This window comes from Canis aureus, chromosome 16, assembly GCF_053574225.1.
Source record: "Canis aureus isolate CA01 chromosome 16, VMU_Caureus_v.1.0, whole genome shotgun sequence".
Taxonomy (NCBI): Eukaryota; Metazoa; Chordata; class Mammalia; order Carnivora; family Canidae; genus Canis; species Canis aureus.
In genome coordinates this window covers 41,031,765-41,055,430 of record NC_135626.1, presented here as the reverse complement: position 1 = coordinate 41,055,430, position 23,666 = coordinate 41,031,765, and the positions used below count along the sequence as shown (strand labels likewise).

The following is a 23,666-nucleotide window of genomic DNA, read 5'->3' as shown; positions in this document are numbered from 1 at the left end:
CTATTGTTCTGCTTCCAAGGAAACCGCCCCCCCAGCTTCCCAAGCGGCATCCTCTTGCCCTCTCTTCTTCCATTGCTAATTTCCTTGGCCAGTGTCCTTAATATTTTTTTTTGGGGGGGGGGGGAGACATGGGGACAGGAGGGAATGGGGTGGATTCTAGATACTTCAAAAGTCAAATAGAAATTCGAGCAATAAAAATATCGTAATACTTTTTATTATAAATCACACACACCATCTATTTTTACAAAATTCTATCCATTCTTCCATTTCAATGCACATGCATAAAGAAATGTCTGGTATAACGTTCACCAAATGTGAACACTAGCTATTTCTAAGTGGTAGAATTTGTGGTGTTTTGCTTGAATATTTTAATAATCCTATAATTTGCATAAATCCACCATTTAAACAAAATGAACTGGAATAAGAATTAATGGAAGGGAGATTTTATATATATATATATATATATATATATATATATATATATATATATATATATATATGGGTTTAGTGTGGGAGGCTGTTTTTCCTAAGGAACAATAAGAGGGTAGAAGTCAAGGGAGCAGGAAGTGGGAACAGAGAGAAAAATACAAATGTCTCAGCAACCCCCCTCCATGTCCCACCACACCCTTGGGGCTACAAGTCCTGGTAAAAGAACAGGGGCATGTCCGGGACACAGGTCGCCAGGTGAGGAATGCAGGCCACGGGGTTGACACTGCAGAGCCCAGTATCCTGGCCCTTCTCAAAGTAGACACTGCCAGGGGAGAAGATGGAGGGATCTTCATCAAAGAAGTTATAGGGCCGGAGCAAGAAGCCAACTCTGTTGCCCAGAGTCACTGTGTTGGGGACATCCTCAGCATGGGGAATATGCAGGAAGCTGGCTGTGACCCAAGCCACCAGGTCCTGTGGGAAGAGGGAGAGGCTGAAAGACTTTGGAAGTGAGACCCACAGAACCACCCCTCCTCGGCCACGATCCCCAACCTCTAGCCTCAGCCTTGCTTCCACCTCCACCCAGCCCTGGGTCCACACAGCAGGCCGGGTGATTCTTGTGAGAAGCTGCAGGATGGTTAGTGTCCCAGGGCTAATCTTACCCCAAGAGAGATGACCCATGTTGGCTCCTGAATCTGAGAACTAGAAACCTTCCATTCCCTCCAACCTACGGTCAGGGACTGGGCAGCCAAGTCATCAGGCTTAAGTTGTTCCTCTGCTCTGCCTCTAGGGCTACCAACCTCTCCTAAGAGAGTCTCATTGTTGATGAAGTCAGCAAAGGCCATAGTGGGGGTCCAGATGTCATTCTGGTAATAGATGCTGCTACTCTGTGACTCCTCCTCCTTCCTCCGGGTCACCACGAGCTGGTATCTGACCAGGAAGGTTGAAGGAAAGTGGTGTCAGAAAACATCATTGGCCATTCTTGGCCTCGAAGTCCTTCGGACCTGAGTCTACACAAGACCATTTCCCATCCCATATCTACTTGGATCCAAGAGGAGGTATAGGGGTGAGTGGTAAGCCAAGGGTAGTGGGTTGGGACGGGGAACAGGACCCGTCCTTCCCGACCACCCAGTGCCCAGAGCCATCCTCACCTCCCCCAGCTGAGGGCCCTCTCCATGTCGCTCTCCAGGGGCATGTGTATGCCGAGGGGGCTGTGGATCTGGATTCGGTACCCGCGCTGGTGACCCCAGGCATTAGTCTGGTTGCTAGCCAGAGAAAGGTAGCGGGGGAGGGGGTTTCCCAAGGAAAAAGCTGTCAGGTCCTCCCTTCCCAGGACCTGCCGAGTCAGCTGTGGCCGCTGCAGCTGGTGCTCTGGACTCCAAGGGGCTGCCACAGGTTTAAACACCACGTCTTCAGCTACCACCCAGTTTTTCAGCCCTGCCAGGGGGAGGGGGGAGAGGAGTTCCACACCAGGTGAGACGGTCCCTTGTCTTCCACAAGATGCCCACTGCACTGGCCTCACAAAGGGCAGCAGAGCTCGTCAGAGAGCAGTCTGTGCTGGGAGCCAGGTCGGATTCGAGTGCCAGCCCATCTTCTTTGAACCTGCCCTGTTCAATATGGCTACGACTGGTCACGAGTGGCTAGTTCCATTTACACTAAAAATGCAGTTCTTCAGTTATACTAGCCACATTTTAAGTGCTCAATTGCCATGTGACTAGTGGCTAATGACATATCAGCACAGATGGAGAATATCCATCACTGCCTAGAGTTCTGCTAGCACTGGCTTACCCAGTAGACCTTGGACCATTTCTTTGCTTCTCTGATTCTTTCTGAATTTCTATAGTGGGCATAATAAAAGCTGTTCTGTGGCTGAGCTCTGTAAGTGGAAAAGCACACCCAGGTGGCTAGTTACATTCTTGTAACTATGAAAGAGAGATTTGTCTGAGAGAAGCTGGCCGGAAAAACTCAATCCCCTTACAGGGTGCCCTGCATATTCCTCCCAGCTCTGAAACTTTTCTTTCTCCACAAGGTGGGGACCATTGTTTTCTTCCGAAGTGAGTCGATTTAGCTCTTAAACTGTCTGAAAGCCCCCCAGAACTCAATTGCACTTGTAATGTGCACTCATCTTTCCCACTTGGCACTTAAGATTAGACTCTTTTTGCAGGTTCAGGCTCACATCCTTTCAACAGAACCTATCGTGAAGGCACCTGGCACAGTACAGACAGCGCTGTACTGAAGCTGGTACTCCTGCTGCTTGTCCTACAAGCTCCACCCTATAGGGATCCAAATGTTACTCACTCTTACTTCCCAATACAAGGCTCTTTAATGCCAAAAATGCTGAAGAGAAACTTCAGATTAGGAAAGTCCAATTCCAAATATGTCAAAGAATAATCCAGATAATACTCATTTCAGTCATGCTATTTTCTTAGTTCTCCTCCCACCCCAAACCATGTCTTTATATTCAAGAGGATAAGAAAATGTTTCACAGAAAGTTGTGTGCCAAGCATTATACCAAAGCAGTCTACTTGTCCCATTTCCCCCCATCCTCCTTAGTTTGGCGAAGGTCTTCTATTAGACTAGTAGACTAGTAAGACTAAGACTAAGTCTAGTAGACTTCTATTTTTCTTTCTGGGTCTACTAGTCTATGATTTGATAAGTTTATTTTGTTCATGACAAAAATCTCTCAGGAGTAGCAAGTCCTCTCTGTGCTTTGAGCCCCACTTGAGAAATCCCTTTCTACACTTGCAGCAAGCCTATTGCATGCCTGTCGGGTCACCGGAAAGCTGGTTGTGATGACATGTGCTGGCAGGGATGGGATGACCCTCCCCAAGAGGGTGGTAGGGCCACAATCCTATGTCCTGTTTATGAAATCCTGTGAAGCAACCTCCCATTCACACCCCCCTCCTGTGTCCCAGGACCACCTCTACTCTGAAAACCTCATTAGGCTGCTTCCTATCCTCTGCTCAGGCCTCTGCTTTCTCCAACCTCCACTGACCCTCAGAATCAGGACAAAAAACTCAAGAGCCCCAACTGCTGGGGTAAATTCACTAGCCACAGGCACTTGAGACAAAGGCAGCCAGGCACAGCCATTGCATTTAAGCCAGTTTCACAATCACAGCAAGGCAGGGGGACTGGGTGACCAGGGCCGGGTAGGGGCACTCCTACTTTTGGCCAGATACCCAGTACACCCAGTATTTCAGGCTGACTGCAGTCGAATATACTCCAATCAGCCCCTGCTCTGTTGCCACAATAGATCATGGTGCCAGGACTCTACCCTCTGCTGCCTCTAGCTTGCTTTGGGGGTCTCCCTTCCCTCTGCTCCACCCCAAGTCTCAGCCCTCACCAGAGCACTCACCTGCCACATCCAGGTCCAGCTTGAAGTGGAAGGCATGTGTGTGCACTGCCCCCAGCACTCGCTCCCCAACACGGTTCCCAAAGAGGAGGCTCTCCTCACCCCCACTCAGGAAAGCCGTGTTGATATAGCCCGTGGCATGGACCCGCCCTTCCAGCGCCCCATTTGGGTGCAGTACAAAGTCCCAAATGTAGTCATAGTTGCCTACAGAGGACACAGACCTGACTACAAGGGCCGAGCCAGCCAAACCACCATAGAAATGACTCTCAAGGTGATTGTGGTGCCTCCGAAGGGGCAGTCCTTGGGCCTCCTCGAATACACATACAGCCCCCGGGAGCAGCTGGACTGCCCCTGTGCCCACCAATATGTGGATGTCCACCATTGTAGATTGATAGGGGCAGTCCACTCCCCGAACCAAGCCCCGGCTGTGACGGCCAAGTCCATAGCTGCTATCCAAGTATCTGGTCATCATTGTCTTGGGTGAATCGGCACCATAGACAGATACACACTCCTGGACACTGACTTCATAGGCCACTCGCTCGCCCTTGAACCGAATATCAAAAATCCTCATGCCACTAAACACCCCGTGACCAAAGGTAAATGTCCAGAGAGAGGATGCCACCAGGTTCCCTTGCACGCTATATTGGGAGCCCTGAGGTGAGAAGTGAAGAGGGGGGAGAGGACCTGGGGAGGCCCGGGACTTCAAGGATGAAGCCCCATTTGGCAGGGGTAGAGGAACCCTAACCACTTCCAGCCGGCCAGCCTTAAACTCCCATTCCAACTGGCCCAAGTCTGCATAGTAGCGCCCAAGGTAAAAGACCCGTTGGACAGCCCAGTGGGCAGGGTCCAGGGCCCTGTGGTCCAGCAGTAGTTCCAGCCCCACTGGGTGAAGGAAAATGCCAACACCTGAGATGTTATGGTAGAGGGCTATCCAGGTAGCACGGTCCCCTGAGCGCAAGCCACTGGGTGTGGCATGCAGAGGTGCCAAAGTGGAGCCATTGTAGTTGAAGACAGAAGCCAGAAAGACTGGTGCCTTGGGTAGCTCCACCTCCTTCAAATGCTTCCACATCTGGGCATACTCCGCTCCCAGCATGGGGCGTCGGTGATAGGGCAGGGGGCCCCCGTGACGCTCCACTGTCACATCCCGCAGGTGGGTGGGGTGAGGCAGCGGCCCCACCACCAGCTCACTCACATTGGGCTGGGGTTGTCCACCAAAGAAGACGATGGCCAGTGCCTCCCGGGCAGGCGGGGGGCTCCCCCTATCCAGGTGGGCCAGGGCTGCAGCCTTGGGGGGCAAGTGCAGCTCCACCGAGAAGACGCAGTTGTCCGAGGGGCGGGCCTGGGCTGCATCCACCAGGCCTGGCCCTAGCTGCTGGGTCAGGAAGCTCATCACAGCTGTCAGCTCCTCTCGGCTCAGGTCTGCAAACAGCTGGCTCTGGCCGGGGTGTGTCCAGGGCTGGGCGCTGGGGGACACAGCGGGGCAACGGGGAGGCTGGCTGGTGCCACCGTGGCTGGTCAGCAAGACATAGGCCAGGGCAAAGATGGTAATGAGGGACAGTGCCAGGAACACGAGGACTACCTTGAGATTCATGATGAATGCTGAAAGCTGAAAGGGGAGTCCTACCAGCTGCTCCTTCCAGTTACTGACATCAAATCGGGGTTTATATTCAGTAGGATGGATAGGAATGGAGAAAACTCCACCCTGTGGGTTGGACAGGAAATTTCTGACCTTAATTTATATAATTCTGTTCCAATTTTCTGTTCCGTGGTTTGGCTCAAGGCACTACTTCCACGTGCATAGCCTCTCCCCTGCCCCTGAACTCCTGGTGGCAGGACGGTAGGAGTTCTGATTGCCATCACTTAGACCAGACTAGATGGCATTTGGATTAACTCTAAACTCTACCTTTCACTTAGAATGGATCTGAGGATGAATGCAAACCTCAGATGCCCAGTTAAGTGCTGTGTGCTACACATAGGCACCCAAACTATCCATTTGGATACACATAGGCACCCAACTATCCTACCTCCTAGCAGGCACTCCCCCCAGCATTCCCAGGACCCACGGCCCAGTTTAGTAACAAGTACTTGGCCAGCTGCCAAAGGCCAAGCCCCTGCTTTGTAGTTTCAGGTCTCTTCCATCTAGCCATTGGGAAAGGATGAGTGCCTGGGCTCAGCAGTCTGATTTGTATACCAACCCCACGTCCCTATGCTATATGACCTCAGAGGAGTCACTTAATCATGAGTTTCAGTGTCCTCACCTATAAAGGAGGGGTAAACTATTCTAGATTCATGAAAATTGAACATGGTCATGCACATAAAGTACTTAACAGAACCCAACACAGGGAAGGCATTCAAAAATTGTTAGCTTCTGGAGCCAATCTCTGGAACAGAATACAGCGGATGTTCCTCACCGTTCAAGACCTTAAATCTCTTTCTGCAGAGACAATGAGGGGATCACTGGATATTAGAATGCTACTTTGCAAGGTGGAAGTTGAGGAAACTTTATTTCAGAGAGAGCTAGAATCCTAGACAGCCCTCCAAGTCATTGGAAAACCAAAAGCAGGAAACCCTGGTATCTCCTCAAGAAATTTAAGACACTAATCAGCAGGGAGAATTAGTATAAGGTCAAGAAAATGACCGGGTAGGCTGTTGCCTTGAACCAGGTGATCTCCCACACGCGGAACTAGAGCAGCCTCTACTGGCAGTTCATGGGTATCACCAGGGAGACAGCAAGGAACTGGGTATCTTGGGAGGTTAGACAGAAGCAGCTTAGGTTTGTAAGGGCTAACTTTCACATAATTCAGACTGAACACAAGTAAAGGACCCACCCCTGCCTCTTGGTAGGCAGAAGCCTCAGTCTTTCCATTATTTTAGAGAAAAGAGGCAGCCCAATAGGGTGGCTGGAAGTGTATGTGGAGGTGGGTGTCCCCGTGCACACGCACTTGAGTGTGGGCATGTCCCTAGCCACCAGAGCATCGCACAAGGGTCTGCAGCTTTAGAAAGAGGTCAAAGTACCTGCGTTTTTAATAATTTCTTGACATGGTAAAAGAATTTTACATTACGATCCAAGGGTGGTAGAGTAAGGAGGAGGGGCAGCAGAATAATCCAAAAAACAAAAAGGGAAACTGAGAAACACATAGTGGGAAAAGGGTAGGGTTTTAGCTGGAAGGGATCTGGAGGGTGGGTAGGGGCACTGCCCAACTAAAATGCAATTGGTTTGTTACTGAGTACTATTCATGGGAAGACAGCATTCTGACTCCTTTACAGCATACTGGGAGTAAAAATGATGCATCTGGGTGGAAATATGATTGGGGATGAAGGCAAGGGGAAGAGTAAGAGTCAGAAACAGACATGGAGAGAGTCGCTGGCAGGCTGACTGCAATACTAACTCTCCAGTAGCGGCAGAATAAAAAAGTAGGGGTTTGATGAGGGTTAACAGAAAAGCTGTAACAAGTGATCTCTCTGGAAGATTCAAGAGATAGGAGGCAACTCTTCTACGGTTTTGACTTGCCTGGCAGATTTTCACATACACACAAAGCGTACACGCGTGTGTGCATACACACACACAGACACACAGGTGCTGCTTTCCTTGGAAGCACAATACTATAAATAAGAGAAATATTTTTCCCCTAGGAAAGCCCAGCAGAAGCAGCAGCATCTGGCCCTCAGAGCTGCAGGGAGCCCCATGCCAATTTACAACTGGCCTAGAAGAGGCAACCAGGAGCCAGAGGACCAGACTTTGCAGTGATGCCCCAAAAGACCGGAGTCACAGAGGAAGGGGCCTTCCCCAGACCCTCTGCTTCTCATCTCTTGGCTCTCCTCCAACTCACCAGCCTCTGGGCATCAAGAGCCTGTATATAAGAGCAGAACGAGGGGCCCCAGTGTGTAAGGACTAAGACAACTATCAGCTTCTGAATGATGTGTGTGTGTGACAGAGTTCTTGGGGAGGGGGTTGGGGGGACAAAGGACAACAACACAGACTATGCGATGGGGAAATCAGGTTAAGAGTAGGAAGGCATGTGCGTGCATGTCTGTACGTATGTGTATACCACACACCTATGTGTATGTGAAAATCCTGGTTATAAAAACATCTCAAGGAGCTAGGGACTTGGCAGAAGGCCTAAGGTGTTTCTTGTCATGATCAGGTTCAAGGTGGGATGTATGTGGATGGGAAACCCTAAGTTATCACCAGGAAAACTGTGGGAGAGAGGATCCAATGTCCCACACAGTGGCAAGAGACACTAACCTTACATCAGAGGAGAGGAGCTGGACCCCTCCCACCCCAGTTCCTAAAAAACACCTAGCACTTTCCTTCCAGTTCCCTCAGCTTCTAATGAACTAATCAACAGAAGGAAGAAAACACAAAGCTCAAGACACAGGAGGGAGAGGGCAAGGAGAGAAAACACAAGTATTCCTGTGCCAATATCCTGCACACACAAACCTGGAATTCTCCAGAAATTAGGACAGGTCAGGTGTGGGGTATTAGGGAAAGAAATAGAAGAGTTCCTGAGGCCTGAAAAAAGAGGTAAACACGTCACAGAACTACATGAGAGTTTCATTAGACTCTAACTAAAAACAGAGAGAGGTGTGATTACTATTTCCAGCCAGTTTCCCCATCACGATAGTCATGTAACAAACCAAGGCAATGTCGGTCTTGAGCCAGACTCACAGAGTCCCCTGGCCCTGGCCCTGGCCTCAGTACAGTGTCTCTGCATTGCTGCTCCGGGGCCGTTTGATCTTCTCGATATTTTTCAGGATCATGTCATGTAGAGTGACCTGGGAGAAGAGGTCAAGGAATCACACATTTGTTCCATCTGACCTCCCAAAGAAACTAGATACCCCCACAAGTCCCCAACCAATCACATGCAAAATCCCAATCCCACTCACTGGAACCTGAATTCAGGGCGGCTGTCTCTCACATACCCACACATTGGGGATTCCTGGATACTTCCCAGGCCCCAAGTGTCGAATAACAATCAACGATGGTACTGGATCTTTTAACATGTTATTTCACTCATTTTTGGAAAAAAAATTAATTTATTTGAGGGAAAAAGAGCAAGTGGTGAGTGAGGGCAGGGGGCAGAGAAAGAGAATCTCAAGCAGACTCCCTGCTGAGCGTGGAGCTCAACACAGGGCAGTCCTACTAATCTCAATCCCACTATGCAGGAGATCATGCCCTAAGCCAAAATCACGAGTTGGATGGTTAACCAACTGAGCCACCAGGTGCCCCTATTTCACTCATTTTTAAAAACCATCTTTGTAAAAAAACAAAACAAAAAACCCCCATATTTGTGCCATAGATACTCTAAGTTCTATCTTAGAGATGAAGAAACTGACATTTGAGGTTCAACATCTTGCCTAAGGCCACAGATTACAGGAAGAATTTGTTCTGAACCTAAACCTTGTGACTCTAATGCTCACATTTTCACACCTATACTGCACTACACTCCCTGCTATCCAAACAGAAAGGGAGATCCCCAGCTATGCACCCTCAATGATCTCAGCTCTCAACTCAGTTAATGAGAATTTATCCTACTCATTTTATCCTACTCCATCCCCCACCTCAAACCCCAGAAAATGACAAAGAACATGACCCCTAGGACTAACAGGCAGGGTGACTATGGGCAGGGACCAAGGTTACTCACATATTGATTCCTTAGCTCTGATATGATGAGCCGAAGGCTGATATATTCTTTCTCATCAATTTCTGTCACGGTACGGCGATAGTCCTCCTGAAAGGAGGGTGGAGGAAAGGCTAGTTGCTGAGGCCGGGCTGTCCACAGGTGGCAGCTCTTGCAGAGTAACAGCCACTCCTCCCTCTCCTTCCACTTCCACCCTCAGACCCCCACACCCTTACTTACCACATGGGGATATTTAGCTATTTTAGAAACCAATTTGGCTCTTGTAATATAATATCTGTAAGGAGAAAGAGGAAGAAGCTGCAGAAGACCCTGGATAGTGCTTGGTATGTCACCAGCCCCCAATTCCTGGGCCACGCCCAAGAAGCCCTACCTAGAAATCTGGTCCAGATAAGATGCAGCTTCACTCTCAACAGTTCTTAGTTCTGCAACTGTCTCCTCCTAAAAAAAACCCAAGGGTCGAGGTCAAGTCACTTCCATGTCACTCAAAGAGCCAAAGAGAAAGCAGGGAAAAGGAGAGTAAACCTTTTGAACCTTCCTCTCCAGTTTGTAATACAAGCAAGTTACCTGAATGGACACCCCGAAGTTGTTCCCATCTTCTATCCTGGGAATCAGAAGCTGTACCCACATTTTGACCTGAAGGGTGAGAGGACCGATATATATACATATATATGGATATATATAGACATATATATATATATAGAAACACACACACACACACACACACATATATGAAGACCCTCGCTTTTTCTGCTGAAGCCATGAAATATACAATCCTTGCTGCTGGGATCAGATGCCAGGAACATGGTAGCCAAGATACTTAATGTGCCAACTCCTCTATCACCTCCATGCCTCCTGCCCCACAACCAGTATTTTTCATAATTCAAGCCAGGCTTTTTGGGGTCAGCCCTTAAGTCACTAGCCCCTGCCTCACCGTGTTGCATTTCTCAATCAGCAGCCGGATCTCAGGTTTCACTTTCTCAATAATGTCCACTAGCTGCTGGTTGCTTTTTAGCATCCCGTTGGGCATCACGAACACCTTGGTTCCTGGCAGGGACATGAAGAAGGTCAAATGATTGAGGGATTGGGGGACAGGACATAATACCCCCACCTTCCTTGTTTCCCAGACCCATGAGATGCTATGATCTCTGCTTTTTATCTAAAATGAGTGTCTAAAGTGCCGAAGTCAAGGGATCCTTGGGTGGCTCAGCGGTTTAGCGCCTGCCTTTGGCCCAGGGTATGATCCTAGGGTCCCGGGATTGAGTCCTGCATCGGGCTCCCTGCACAGACCCTGCTTCTCCCTCTGTCTATGTCTCTGCCTCTCTCTCTCTCATGAATAAATAAAATCCTTAAAAAAAAAAAAAAGTGCCAAAATCTGAATAAGGAAAGAATAGGAAATTAAAATATGCTCTAAAGATTTAATGCACCAACTATTACTGAAAAAGAGAAAATAACTAGAACTTCTGTGGAAAATCTAAGATGTGTAGCCACCTCAAACCTCTCCCCCTTGACAGTCCACACTAAGTCAACCGCTCCCTATTTATTGGGAAATTAGGTTTGGGGTGCTAAATAATAACCATGTTTGTAGAACTTTGGAATGTTAACGCTGGAAAATAAAATTCGGTCTTGTTTTCTGATCAGAGACTGCCAGATCAATCCTCCTGCTCAGGGTTGCAAGCCAGGGAGTAGGTGGGCGGGGGAGACTGGCTCTTACCTTGGAAGGCCTCTTCACATTCATCCAACCTTCGCTTCTTGTAAGTGGGCTAAGGATACAGAGATAGGAATTAGCCTGCTCTTGACACCCATATTCCCATCACAAGTTACCCTTCAAGCAAGTCTAATCTCTTTGGCCCCATAGGCTGTTTTCATTTATGCACAATTTACTAAGCACATATAAGACTTTAAAAAAGATTCTTGCCACAAAGCAAGTTACAATCTAGTTGGGAAGACCAGCCTTCAAATGACACATTAAGCAACTGGGGGAGAGGGGTGGATACTATAAACAACAGGAAAAATGAACCATTCAAAGCACAGTGAGTATACTAAAGGGAATATGTACAAATCTTCAACTTCCACAAAGAAGTACAATATTCAATCAACAAACATGTACTTAGCACCTACTATGTACCAAGTACAGTGCTAGGTGCTAGGGATACAAAGATGATTAATAGTTTCTGTTTTCCAGAATTGCAAGCTCTATCAAGGACACAGTAATTCAGACAATACAGTGTTAACACTGTTATTATGAAATGTGGACATGTAACTGGCAAGCACGGGGTTCTAAATATATGTCACATAGACAGAGACTACAGTTATATAGCAAGCACTACTCATCCTCTAACAATACTCAAGACATTGAAAAAGGTAAGAAATATCTTGTTTAGAGCCACAGGGACAGACCAGATAACTTGAGGAAACCTGTAGCTACTAGTCCTATTAGGAACTCACTGTAGGACAAAGTAACATTACATTACACACTTCATGCTATAAATGAAAACCAGGGTCTCAAAGTGGTATACTGGAATCATCAGGTCTATAAGAGCCCTTGTTCCTAGATCCTAATCCACTGTCTCCTCCGTATGTGTTTAAATTGACTAGGAAGTAAAGAACAGAGACTAGAGAACTATTGCTTCAGAATACAAAGAAAAATACAGGACACTCACACCGTCCAGTCCATCGTGGCTATTGGTGAGAAGAATAGGATCAGGGACTGGGAGATTCATGTCTGAGTGGATCTGAGTTAGGTCATGGATGTTTAGGATTGGTTCCTGAAAGAGAGACGCCCACCCCCAAAACAACATCAGTCTTTTCAAAATGAACAAAGAAGTATTTTATTTGAAGGGCAAGAAATGAGAGCATTTTACTGTACAAAACAAAATAGAATCAACACATGATTTCTCCCATTTGACAGAAAGACCAGAGCCAAAAAAACGGGAATTTGAAGAAAAGAGTCTCTCACCTTCAAAAAGCTATCAAGTTCTAACAACTTCTTTGGGAAGAAATTTGCCACCAAGTCTTCTGCCTAAAAATGAAGGAAAATACAGCTCAATTAATAATTGTGGGAAGGTCTCTCTCTACAGATCTCTTCTTTGGGAAATTCCCAACTATCAACCAACGCTTATTTATTTTATTTTATTTTATTTTTTTTATTGCACTCACCTCACTTGTGATCCGCTCCCTGAAAGAATCAACCTAAAATTAACAAAGAGAGCAATTCAGTAACAGCAAGTCAGTACCTGGCAACAGAGGTTAAGGGCAGGACGGGAAAACCCAAATCCAGCCGTACTCCCCTCACCTTGTAATTGTAATGAGAAGCTGAGAGACCCCCAGACTGTAAATACTTTATTTTTTTGAGGATCCATTTCTCCATCTCAGGAGAGGGAAGTGGGGTTTGAGGGTAGCACCCGCCTGCTTTCCCTCCCACCCTCCCTCCTTGTGTCTGAAGCTGTCTGGATTTGAGAGCAAACGAAAGTCAGGTAGACAGGGGGCATGTGAGCTCACAAACGTGCCAAGCCCCCATCCAGACCTAGCCTTTGATACCAGGGAGGCCTGACGCCAAGGGTAGGGGTAGAACAGCGGTAGCATCCGGAGGCGGGGACGTTGCTGGACTGGGGACTTCCAGCTGTCACTGGCCTAAAGTGTTGAGTCCACCACGTGTCCGCGGAGGTCTCCTCGGGGATCTCCACCACCAGATGCGGTTCACAAGGCCACCCCATATTATCCTCTCCCCTGATGCCGTCTCCGGGAGTGGGGGGCTGGGCTGAGCTAAGCGGAAGCTCAGAGCTGGTGTCCCCAGGGAGACAAAGACGCCATGGGGAGTGGGGAGCCGGTCAGACTGCTCGGGAATCGAAGCGGGGGGTAAGGAGGCCCAGACCGGTGCCGCTACCTTGAGCTTCACTTCCTGATCCACCTTCAGCAACGAGGCCATGGCCGGGCCGGGCCGTGTCCGCTCCACTGGAGACCAGAGGCGCTGTGGGCTCCGGGGAGGGGGTCAGAGGGACGGGAAGAATCTCGGCTGTTCTAGGGACGCGACCGCCCTCGCTGGCTCACTCACTGCTCGCTCGCTCCCTCCCTCCGAGCCGTCCGCCCGCCCGCCTGCTGCCTGCTGCCTGCTCACTCTCTCGCTCGCCCTCCCGGCTTTCGCCGCTCACGCCGGAAGTTACATCACAGCCAATCGCCGGGACTCCGGAGAGGCGCACGTGCCCTGCGCAGCCGCGCTGGGGTCCAGCCCTGGACGTCCGAGACCGGACTCCTAGCAGCCGGCATCCAATGCCGGGTAAGGGCGAAGTAGGAGGGAGAGCAGCCGAGGGTGGTTTGCTTAAAACTGAGCATTAGAGAGACTCCAGTACTGTTGGACATTCTGTTAGCTCGGCGCTCGCCCTCATCACAGGGACCTTCTGAACCGCTGCCGCCTCGAGGACAGGACGGACAGCGCCGTCGCGCCCCAGTGACGTCGGCCCGAGGAAGCCGGCGGCCCCGGCGCTGGGCTCGGGGGTTCTACTCTGTGATTCTTGCTGCCTCCTCCCGTCGGCCGAAGCTCTAGTGTTAGGCTAGAGTCAAACAGAAGTCAAGCTCTGTTGTCCCAGGCTTCTCCACCTTCCTCCGTCACTTAGCCTCATACAGTTCGAGACCTCAGAGATCAGCTGCCTGATGGGCAGATTGACAACCGGAGCGCGGCATTGCTTGTCCAAGCCCACACAGAGTTTCCAGACCCAGATCTCCCGACTTTCAGGACAATGCCGTTATCTATTTTCCTAATAGGAGGCAGAGACCGTACCTCTTCACTCGCTCATTCATCCGGTCTCTCTTAACATTGGTTCTTTCGCTCAGTGAAATGGAGGCAGGACGCTGTACTAGGCCCTGGGATGGCGTTGTCCCAGAGCCGAGAAATACACGAGTTCCTTATAGAAGTAAAAATCATCTAGTAGCCACATTAAAAAGTAAAACAGGTGAAAATAATTTTAATCCTAGATTTAACCCAGTTTATCCAGACATCATTTCAACATGTAACCAATATAAACCTACGAATGAGATCTTATACATTCTCTTCTCGTGCCAAGTCTTCGAAATCCAGTATGAATTTTACACTTAACTGTACATCTCAATTCAGAGGTGCCACATTTGGCTGTGACTCCTGTATTTAAAAAACCACATTTCAGGGAAATCAAAGGTAAACAAGACTCAAGTTCTCTGGCCTCCTGGGTCATACTACTGGGGGAAGACATCAGAAAATAACCTGACAACATAATTGCAAAATGTAATTAATGTTAGGAAACAAATGTCTAGTATAGAGAAACCAGAGGTCTATTTTAGATAGAATGGCCAAGGACAGCCTCTCAGATGAAGTACCAAGCTAGGATCTAAAGGATATAAAGGGGTTAACTTGGGAAGAGTGAGGGGAAGAGCCTCCAAAGGTAACTAGTGCTGTACAGGCAAATGCCCTGGTGAAGGAAAGAGTTTCCCCATTGAAGAAATTGAAAGACTCGTTAATGATCTGGGGATGGGAGTGGGGTGGGGAGGGTTGTTAAGAAATAATTTGGATTATGTACAAAGGCAGGTCATCTGATTTACATTTTGGGGTCATTTTTTTTTTTTAAATGGGGACATGACCCTTTTTTTTTTAATTTTTATTTATTTATGATAGTCACAGAGAGAGAAAGAGAGGCAGAGACACAGGCAGAGGGAGAAGCAGGCTCCATGCACCAGGAGCCCGATGTGGGATTCGATCCCGGGTCTCCAGGATCACGCCCTGAGCCAAAGGCAGGCGCCAAACCGCTGCGCCACCCAGGGATCCCACATTTTGGGGTCATTCTTGATGCGTGGGTAGACCTCTGTGCTAAGCACAGGGATGATAGTGGGAATACAGAGTTAAATAAAGTGCCACTGCCTGTGGCCTTTGGAATCAGAAAGACCTAGGTTCAAATCCCACCTCAGCTCCTTACTGTAGTCTTTTGGGGAAATGACTGAAATGTTGGATCTCAATTCCCTCATCTGTGAAATGGAATTCTGATAATAAATACATCATATTACACACATAATTCTGTGAAGTGTTTGTGAATATTGGAAATCATAAATATGTAAAAGAACTAACACAGTGTAGACACAAGGTAGGGACCAGATGAATAGCAGCCATTGTCAGATAAGCTACCTGTTAGTGCTTAGCATGAAGAGATTACTCCTTAAGCTATATAATTATATATAATGACAACATCATATTATTATATTATGAATAATCATAAATGCTTCCAAACTCCGGGTCCTTTTCCATTTCTTCAAGACTATATGCAACATAGCACATACTTTCCTTTGCTTACTAATGTATACTGGCTTTCTCTCCTTTACTTGCTTTTTTTTTTAAGATTTTATTTATTTATTCATGAGAGACAAAGAGAGGCAGAGACATAGGTGGAGGGAGAAGCAGGCTCCTCATAGGGAGCCTAATGTGGGGCTCAATCCTGGACCCTGGGATCACGCCCTGAGCCAAAGACAGCCATTCAACTACTGAGCCACCCAGGCGTCCCTCTTTTACTTGCTTTCTGTTAACACTTGAACCTAGTGACTTTTGAACTCTGATCTGGAACTTAACTTCGGGAATGCTTTCCCAAATTCATCCTATTTTAAGTATGCAATTACGCTGCATTTCTTTCAGAATAACTTTAAGCTGAAAACATGTTGGTGTTTTTGAAATATGACTTTGTTATCAAATAATTGTGTTGTGTCTTCAGGTAGGGTATAAGAAGACGGATACACATTCGTTCTTTATCTCTCTTCCCCCCTCCCCTATCCAAACGTTTTATATAATACTCCATTCATGTATTTATTCAGTGAACATTTGCTGAGGGCTACTATATTTAACAAATTCTATTCATTTTTGGTGCTTGTGAATCAAACATAATCATTGATGACTGGACTTTATTTTTAAAAAATTTTTTTAAGATTTATTTATTTGTCGGAGAGCAAGCGAGAGAGAACACAAGCAGGCAGAGTGGCAGACAAAGGGAGAGGGAGAAGAAGGCTTCCCGCTAAGCAAAGAGCCTGATGTGGGACTCCATCCCAGGACCTGCGCAGAAGGCAGATGCTTAACTGAGCCACTCAGGCATCCTGACTGCTCTCACTTTAAACTCATGTCCACAAATCTCAAATGGGTGCACAATACTAAGAGCCTACTACGTGTTCCTGACAAGTTTACTCTTAGACTCCAAATGACTGTCATACTTTCTCATTTCCCTAATCCTCTACTATCCTTCCCCCACCATAACCAATTTATGATTTTGGCTCATTATTCATTGAGAAAACAGAAACAAATGAGAACTTCTTCTCACCACCAAATTTGCTAACCTGCAAGTATTTTCTGCTTTTCCTCTTTCATTCAAGGAAACATATATGACAACCTGTTCTTCCAACATTCCTCCAGCCTTACTGGTGACCTGTTTGTTTCCTTTGCTGGCTTTTCCTCCACTGCTCACTTCCTAATGGTGGCATGCTCCAGGGCTTAGTCCTACATCCTTTATTATTCTCTACTTACACTTTCTCCCTAAGAGGTATTGCCCATGTTCATGCTATAAATACTATCTGTATGCTGATGGCTCTAAATTTATATCTCCAGTCCTGACATCTTTACTGAGCTCCTATTGTCTGTTTGACACTCTTGCTTGGATAGTAAATAGGCATCTCAAACTTGATGCCAAACGAGGATTCTTGATTCTTCCATACACCTGTTATTTTCCTGCTCTACTCCATCTCAGTAACAGACAATAACTATTCATTTAGTTGTTCAAACCAAACATTAAACTGTCAACTTTGATTCCTCTCTTTCCTTCACTCCCCACATCCAATCCATCAGCAGGCCCTGTCAGCTTTACCTGTAGAATGCATCCTATATGAGTATGCTTTTCTCCCTCTCCTCACTTGTTATCCTAGTTGAAGCCACTGTCACCCTTTACTAAGACTATTGCAATAGACTCCTATCTGGTCTCTCCATTTTCTTGCTGCTACCCTCCATTTCCATATTTTATTCTCTACTCAGCACTCAAATTATCATTTAATATGTCATTCACGGGCAGCCCGGGAGGTTCAGTGGTTTAGCGCCACCTTCAGCCCAGGGCGTGATCCTGGAGACCTGGGATAGAGTCCCACATTGGGCTCCCTGCATGGAGCCTGCTTCTTCCTCTGCCTGTATCTCTGCGTGTCTCTCTCTCTCTCTCTCTGTCTCTCATGAATAAATAAAATATTTTAAAAAATAATATGTCATTCACGGTACGGTAATATCTACTAAAGCTGAGTAAGTTTATACATTTAAAAATATTTAAATATATTCTATAACCATATATACATACATAGATTTACATATGTGCATGTATGTTTACGTATATGCACATGAATATATATATATATGTGACCCTGAAATCCCAACTCTAGGAATATACCTAACAGAAATGCATAAATATATTCACCAAAAGACATGAACGAGAATGTTCATAGCAAAGCAATTCACAGTAGCACCAACCGGAATCTGCCTAAATGTCTCTCAATAGTTGGACAGGGTGCCTAGGTGGCTCAGTCCGTTAAGCATCTACTTTAGGCTCAGGTCATGATCCCAGGGTTCTGAGACCAAGTCCTGCATCAGGCTCCCTGCTCAGTGGGGAGCCTGCTGCTACCCCTGCTTGTGCTCTCTATCAAATAAACAAAATCTTTTTTAAAAAGCAGTAGGACAGGGGATCCCTGGGTGGCGCAGCGGTTTAGCGTCTGCCTTTGGCCCAAGGCGCGATCCTGGAGACCCGGGATCGAATCCCACGTTGGGCTCCTGGTGCATGGAGCCTGCTTCTCCCTCTGCCTATGTCTCTGTCTCTCTGTGTGACTATCATAAATAAATAAAAATTAAAAAAAATAAAAAGCAGTAGGACAGATAACTAAATTTTAATATAGTCACACAATAGAATACTGCACAGTATTTAGATTGGATGAACTAAAATTACACGCAAGACAGACACATCTACAAACATAATATTGAGTAAAAGAAACCAGAGTACATACTGTATGATTCCATTTACATGAAGTTTGAAAAAGTCAAAACTAATCAATGGTGTTAGAGTTGAGAGGATATTGTTTCCTCCTGGGGTGAGTAGCAGTTGGAAAGGAACATGGGGAAGGGGAGTTGAGTGCTGGTTACATAGGTGTGTTCATTTGTGAAAATTCATTGAGTTGTACATGTAAGATTTTTGTCCTTTTCCTTTTTTTAATATTTTATTTATTTATTTGAGAGAGACAGCACAAGCAGGGGAGCAGCAGGCAGAGGGAGAAGCAGGCTCCCCACTGAGTAGGACCCTGGGATCATGATATGAGCTGAAAGCAGATGCCTAATCAACTGAGCCACCCAGGAGCCCCATAGGATTTTTGTCCTTTTCTATATGTATTTTATACTTCAGTAAATAGTTTTTTTTTTTTAAGTAAGACAAATTGACAAGACAGGAGGAAGACAGCAGGGGAGTAGGACCCTAGATTTGTCTCATCCCATGAACATGACTAGATAACCATTATTTCACTCTTAGGTGGAATTTAAGAAACAAAACAAACAAGCAAAGAAAAAAAAGAGGGAGGTGAACCAAGAAACAGACTCTTAACTGTAGAGAACAAACTAATGGTTACCAGAGGGAAGGGGCGGGCATAAGGAGATTAAGGAGTGCATTTGTTGTGATGAACATCAGGTGATGTGTGGAAGTGGTGAATTACTATATTGTACACCTAAACTAATACTACACTGTGTGAATCAACTGGAATTTAAATTAGAACTTTTAGGGCAGCCTGGGTGGCTCAGCGGTTTAGTGCCGCCTTCAGCTCAGGTTGCGATCCTGGAGTCCCAAGATCGAGTCCCACATCAGGCTCCCTGCATTGGAGCCTGCTTCTCCCTCTGCCTGTGTCTCTGTCTCTCATGAATAAATAAATAAAATATTTTAAAAATAAATAAATAAATTAGAACTTTTATAAATAAATAAATAGTAAGCCCAATCATATCTATTCTGTGCTTATCACCCTCAATGGTTTGCCAACTGACAGAGGGCCTCCTGAATCTCCCAGTTGAAGTAACTCCACCCACCCTTGCTCCTACTTATTCTTATGTATGTATTTTCCTCATCACACCTATTATATTGGTTTGCTGCTTTAACAAAGTGCCACAAACTGGGTGGCTTAGAACAAGGGAAAAGAATTATCTTGCAGTTCTAGGGACTAGAAGTCTGACATCAAAGCGTCAGCAGGCCTATGCTCCCTCTAAAGGTGCTAAAGAAGGGCACCTGGGTGGCTCAGTCAGTTAAGTGTCTGCCTGGGGCTCAGGCATGATCTCAGGATTCTGGGATCAAGCCTCGTAACAGTCTCTCTGCTCCGCGGGGAAACTGCTTCTCCCTTTGCCCTTCTGCTCGCTCGTGCTTTCTCTCACTGTCTCTCTCTCAAATAAATAAAATCCTTAAAATAAATAAAAACAAAGAAAGGTGCTAGGGAAGAATCTATTCTAGGCCTGTCTCCCCACTCCTGGTAGCCTCAGGTGTTCCTTGGCTTGTAACCAGTCATCTCCCTGTGTCTCTTCACTCATCTTCCCTCTGTTCACATGCATCTTTGTATCCATCCCCTCTTTAAAAGAATATCAGCCAGGGATCCCTGGGTGGCTCAGTGGTTTGGCGCATGCCTTCAGCCCAGGGTGTGATTCGGGGGTCCCAGGATCGAGTCCCACATCGGGCTCCCTGCATGGAGCTTGCTTCTGCCTGTCTCTCATGAATAAATAAATAAAACCTTTTAAAAATAAATAAATAAAAGGATATCAGTCAAATTGGATTAGGGCCCATCCTAACAATCTCATTGACTTGATCATCAGCAAAGGCCCTATTTCCAAATAAGCCACATTTGCAGATACTGAGGTTCAAACTTCAACATATTTTGTGGGGACACGATTCAATCCTTCATGCCTACCATTATCTGATCATCTAATCTGTTTACAAATTTATTGTCAAATTCTCTCCTCTAGAATATAAACTATATGAAGAGTTGGCCAGTGTATCCTCAACATAGAAAAGTGACTAGCACATAGTAGGTCCTCAATAAATCTTTCCTGAATCAATGAGTTAGGTACTTTGTCCATCCTCATAGTTCCTCAAGCACTATGCATGCTACCTGTCATTTACCCTCCAAGTAGCAGGGCATACAGTTTTCCATGTGCCAGGCATTGTTCTTTGTGTTTCATATTATTAGCTCATTTAATCATCACACTACTCAAAAAAAAAAAAATCATCACACTACTCTATGTGACATATACTATTATTCTCATTTTATAAATAAGGAAACAAGGCACACGGTCGCTAAATAACTTGTACGAGGTCAGAACTGGCAAACGACAAAGACAGGTTTCTGAACCCAGGCAGTCTACACCTCTAAACCCTCAGCTGTAATCTCTATATGCTCTACTCTTTAGAAGTTCATTACATCTTTATGCCTTTCTGAGATGGTGTTAGTGGCAGCCAAGCAGGAAGAAATGTAGGACTATGAACCAGCCACACCAGGCCAAGGTGAGAATTCTTTGGGGATGATTCTGCTTACCTCCTCCAGAGTGTGTGGCGGGGGAGGTTCATGCTGAAAGATCCAAGAGGAAGAAGTGTCTAATCTCTAGTTAGCAATACCAGGAGAAGACCAATCTGGTTCCACATACTACATCTAATACCAACTGTAGGAAAATCGTACTATTTAAAATAATAGGAAAGTTGTTTCTGGAAGTGAGAACAACCTTTTTTTAAATTTAATTTACGGGCGCCTGGGCGGTTCAGTCAGTAAGTGTCCAACTCTTGATTTCAGCTCAAGTCATGATCTTAGGGTTGTGTGATCAAGCCCCATGTCAGGCTCCATGCTCAACAGGAAGTCTGCTTGCCCCTCTCCTTCTGCTCCTCTTCTCACTTGTGCTTTCTCTTTCTCTCTCTCTCAAATAAAATCATTTTAAAATTTTAATTTAGGGGATGCCTGGCTGGCTCAGCAGTTTAGCACCTGCCTTCCACTCAGGGTGTGATCCTGGAGTTCCAGGATTGGGTCCCACATCAGGCTCCCTGCATGGAGCCTCCTTTTCCCTCTCCCTGTGTCTCTGCCTGTCTCTCTCTCATTCTGGGTCTCTCATGAATAAATAAATAAAATCTTTAAAAAAATAAAATTTTAATATTAATTTATTTATTCTGTAGAAACAACTTTCTAAGGAATATAAGTCACCAAGAAAAAAGCAGATTTGAGTTTATAAAAATGTAAAGCTCATGCAAATCTGGAAAACACCTTAATTAAATAGAATTCACATAAATTGATGAAAAATGTTAAGAAAAATATTAAGAATCTAGCAGAAAAATGAGCAAAGGATGCAAAGAGAGAAGTCACAAAAGAGAAACTACAGCAAACTAATATATACAAGTAACCAACAATGCCAATGAAAATAACAGGGAAGTGCCATTTTTTTTTAATTTGGCCGTTATTCCTCAGGTATATGATACCAATACTGGTCAAGGCATCTCGAACAGGCTCTCTCATACACTACTGAAGGAAGACAGAATACAATTACATACAACCACTTTCTAAAGTAATTGCTAATGTTAGTTAGTAGACATGAAATAGCCATGCTCTTTTAATTCAGTAATCCCAACTGTGAGACTAACACAAGAAAGCAGTCAGCCCTTCATTGCAGCATTACTGTAATCACCAAAACTGGAAACAATGGAAATTTTCAGCAAAAAAGAAATACATTAAGGTCATTCATTTGATGTAATGTAATGCAGTCATGAGAATGACAATTACAAAACTTGTGTAGCCAATTTAAAAATATGTAATATTAAATTTGAAAATGAGGATACAAAAATTTCATACAGATTATAAATACAAATACAACTGTGTTAAAGTACACAGGAAAAACACATCTTAATGGGAAACATAAAAATTATAGTGTGGTGAGATTATGGGTAACTTTATAACACTATTCCCCTAACTTCCTGTGTTTGTTATATTATCTTCCTGTAAAGGTTTAATTTTGTTGTAAATGAATCGTAGGCTTATTGTAAAAAAAAATCCAGCAGTACAAACTTGCCTTAAGTAGAAGAAAAAGTCTCTGTCCAATTGTCCACATAACACGTCATGTTATATGTCATGTTACTTTTTTGAACAAATAAAATCATACCATGTATACTGCCTATAATTTTTATTTCAGTTGACACCTTTTGTCTCAATTCACGGAAAAACCTCTTCCCTGGTCTCCCTGCTTCCAACTTTGCCCTTCTTCAGACTATTCACAAAGCAGCCAAGCGAACCAAAAAATAAAGCAAGTTTACTTTACTCTTTTTAATGGCTGCATAGTACTCTGCTGAATGAACAACACCATCATTTATTTAAACAATCCTCTATGAGTGAAGGACATTTAGCAGTGAATATTCTTGTATGTATGTATTTATGCACTTGTATATCTATTAGGAAATTCCTAGAAAGAGATTTTATAAATCAAAGAATATGAACACTTAAAAATTTGATAGATGTTTCCAAATTGACCACTGAAAACATTATACTAATTTACACTCCTGAGGATGCCTGGGTAGCTCAATGGTTGAGTGCCTGCCTTTGGCCCAGGGCATGATCCTGGAGTCTCAGGATCAAGTCCCACATCGGGCTCCCTGCATGGAGCCTGCTTCTCTCTCTGCCTCTCTCACTCTCTGTCTCTCATGAGTAAATAAATAAAATCTTAAAAAAAAAAATCTTACACTCTCAGCCAATGGCATTCTAGAGTTTCACAAATGCTCATCAGCATTGGATGTTATCAACTGGTTCAGCCTTTACCAATCTCATAAAGCAGCAATGCTGCCCCACTTAAATTTAACTTCCATTGATGTAATTACAAATGAAATGAAGCATCTATTGCTTTATCAATCATTTGTGGTTCTGCAAGCTCACTTTTTCATATTTTTTGCCCATTTCATTATTGGTCTTTTGGTTTTTCTATTGATTGAATAGACCTCTGTATTTTGAGGAAATTTACCTTCTATCTTATGAGCTGCAACTATTTTCTACATTTTTTGTAAAGTTTTTTACAGCGTCATTGATGGTTCAGAAAGTTTTAATTTCTTTTTTTCTTTTAAAGATTTTACTTATTCATGACACACACACACACACACACACAGGCAGAGACACAGGCAGAGGGGACTCCAGGATCACTCCCTGAGCCAAAGGCAGACGCTCAACAGCTGAGCCAC

At 45.3% G+C, this 23,666-nt stretch overlaps 2 protein-coding genes across 4 annotated transcripts; both read right to left on the bottom strand.

Annotated features, from left to right (window-relative positions):
* Positions 1-117: 117 nt before the first annotated feature.
* On the bottom strand, positions 118-6,623 carry AOC2 (amine oxidase copper containing 2). 2 transcript variants are annotated; one of them, XM_077853361.1, is made up of 4 exons: positions 3,782-6,623; positions 1,578-1,863; positions 1,227-1,356; positions 118-900 (listed from the first exon to the last, which is right to left on the bottom strand). In XM_077853361.1, the coding sequence occupies exons 1-4, from the start codon at positions 5,367-5,369 to the stop codon at positions 634-636; spliced, it is 2,271 nt and encodes a 756-aa protein (XP_077709487.1). In that variant the 5' UTR covers positions 5,370-6,623; the 3' UTR covers positions 118-633. The 2 variants fall into 2 exon arrangements, with proteins under 2 accessions (XP_077709487.1, XP_077709488.1); XM_077853362.1 differs by having other exon boundaries at positions 1,767-1,863.
* Positions 6,624-6,766: 143 nt separating this feature from the next.
* PSME3 (proteasome activator subunit 3) lies at positions 6,767-13,581 on the bottom strand. Of its 2 annotated transcripts, none has more exons than XM_077853364.1 (11): positions 13,304-13,581; positions 12,577-12,609; positions 12,377-12,439; positions 12,081-12,185; positions 11,132-11,180; positions 10,352-10,464; positions 9,985-10,053; positions 9,791-9,858; positions 9,640-9,694; positions 9,424-9,510; positions 6,767-8,554 (listed from the first exon to the last, which is right to left on the bottom strand). In XM_077853364.1, exons 1-11 carry the CDS (start codon positions 13,343-13,345, stop codon positions 8,474-8,476), a joined length of 765 nt encoding a protein of 254 aa, XP_077709490.1. In that variant the 5' UTR covers positions 13,346-13,581; the 3' UTR covers positions 6,767-8,473. The 2 variants fall into 2 exon arrangements, with proteins under 2 accessions (XP_077709490.1, XP_077709489.1); XM_077853363.1 differs by lacking the exon at positions 13,304-13,581 and adding an exon at positions 12,713-12,836.
* Positions 13,582-23,666: the final 10,085 nt, after the last annotated feature.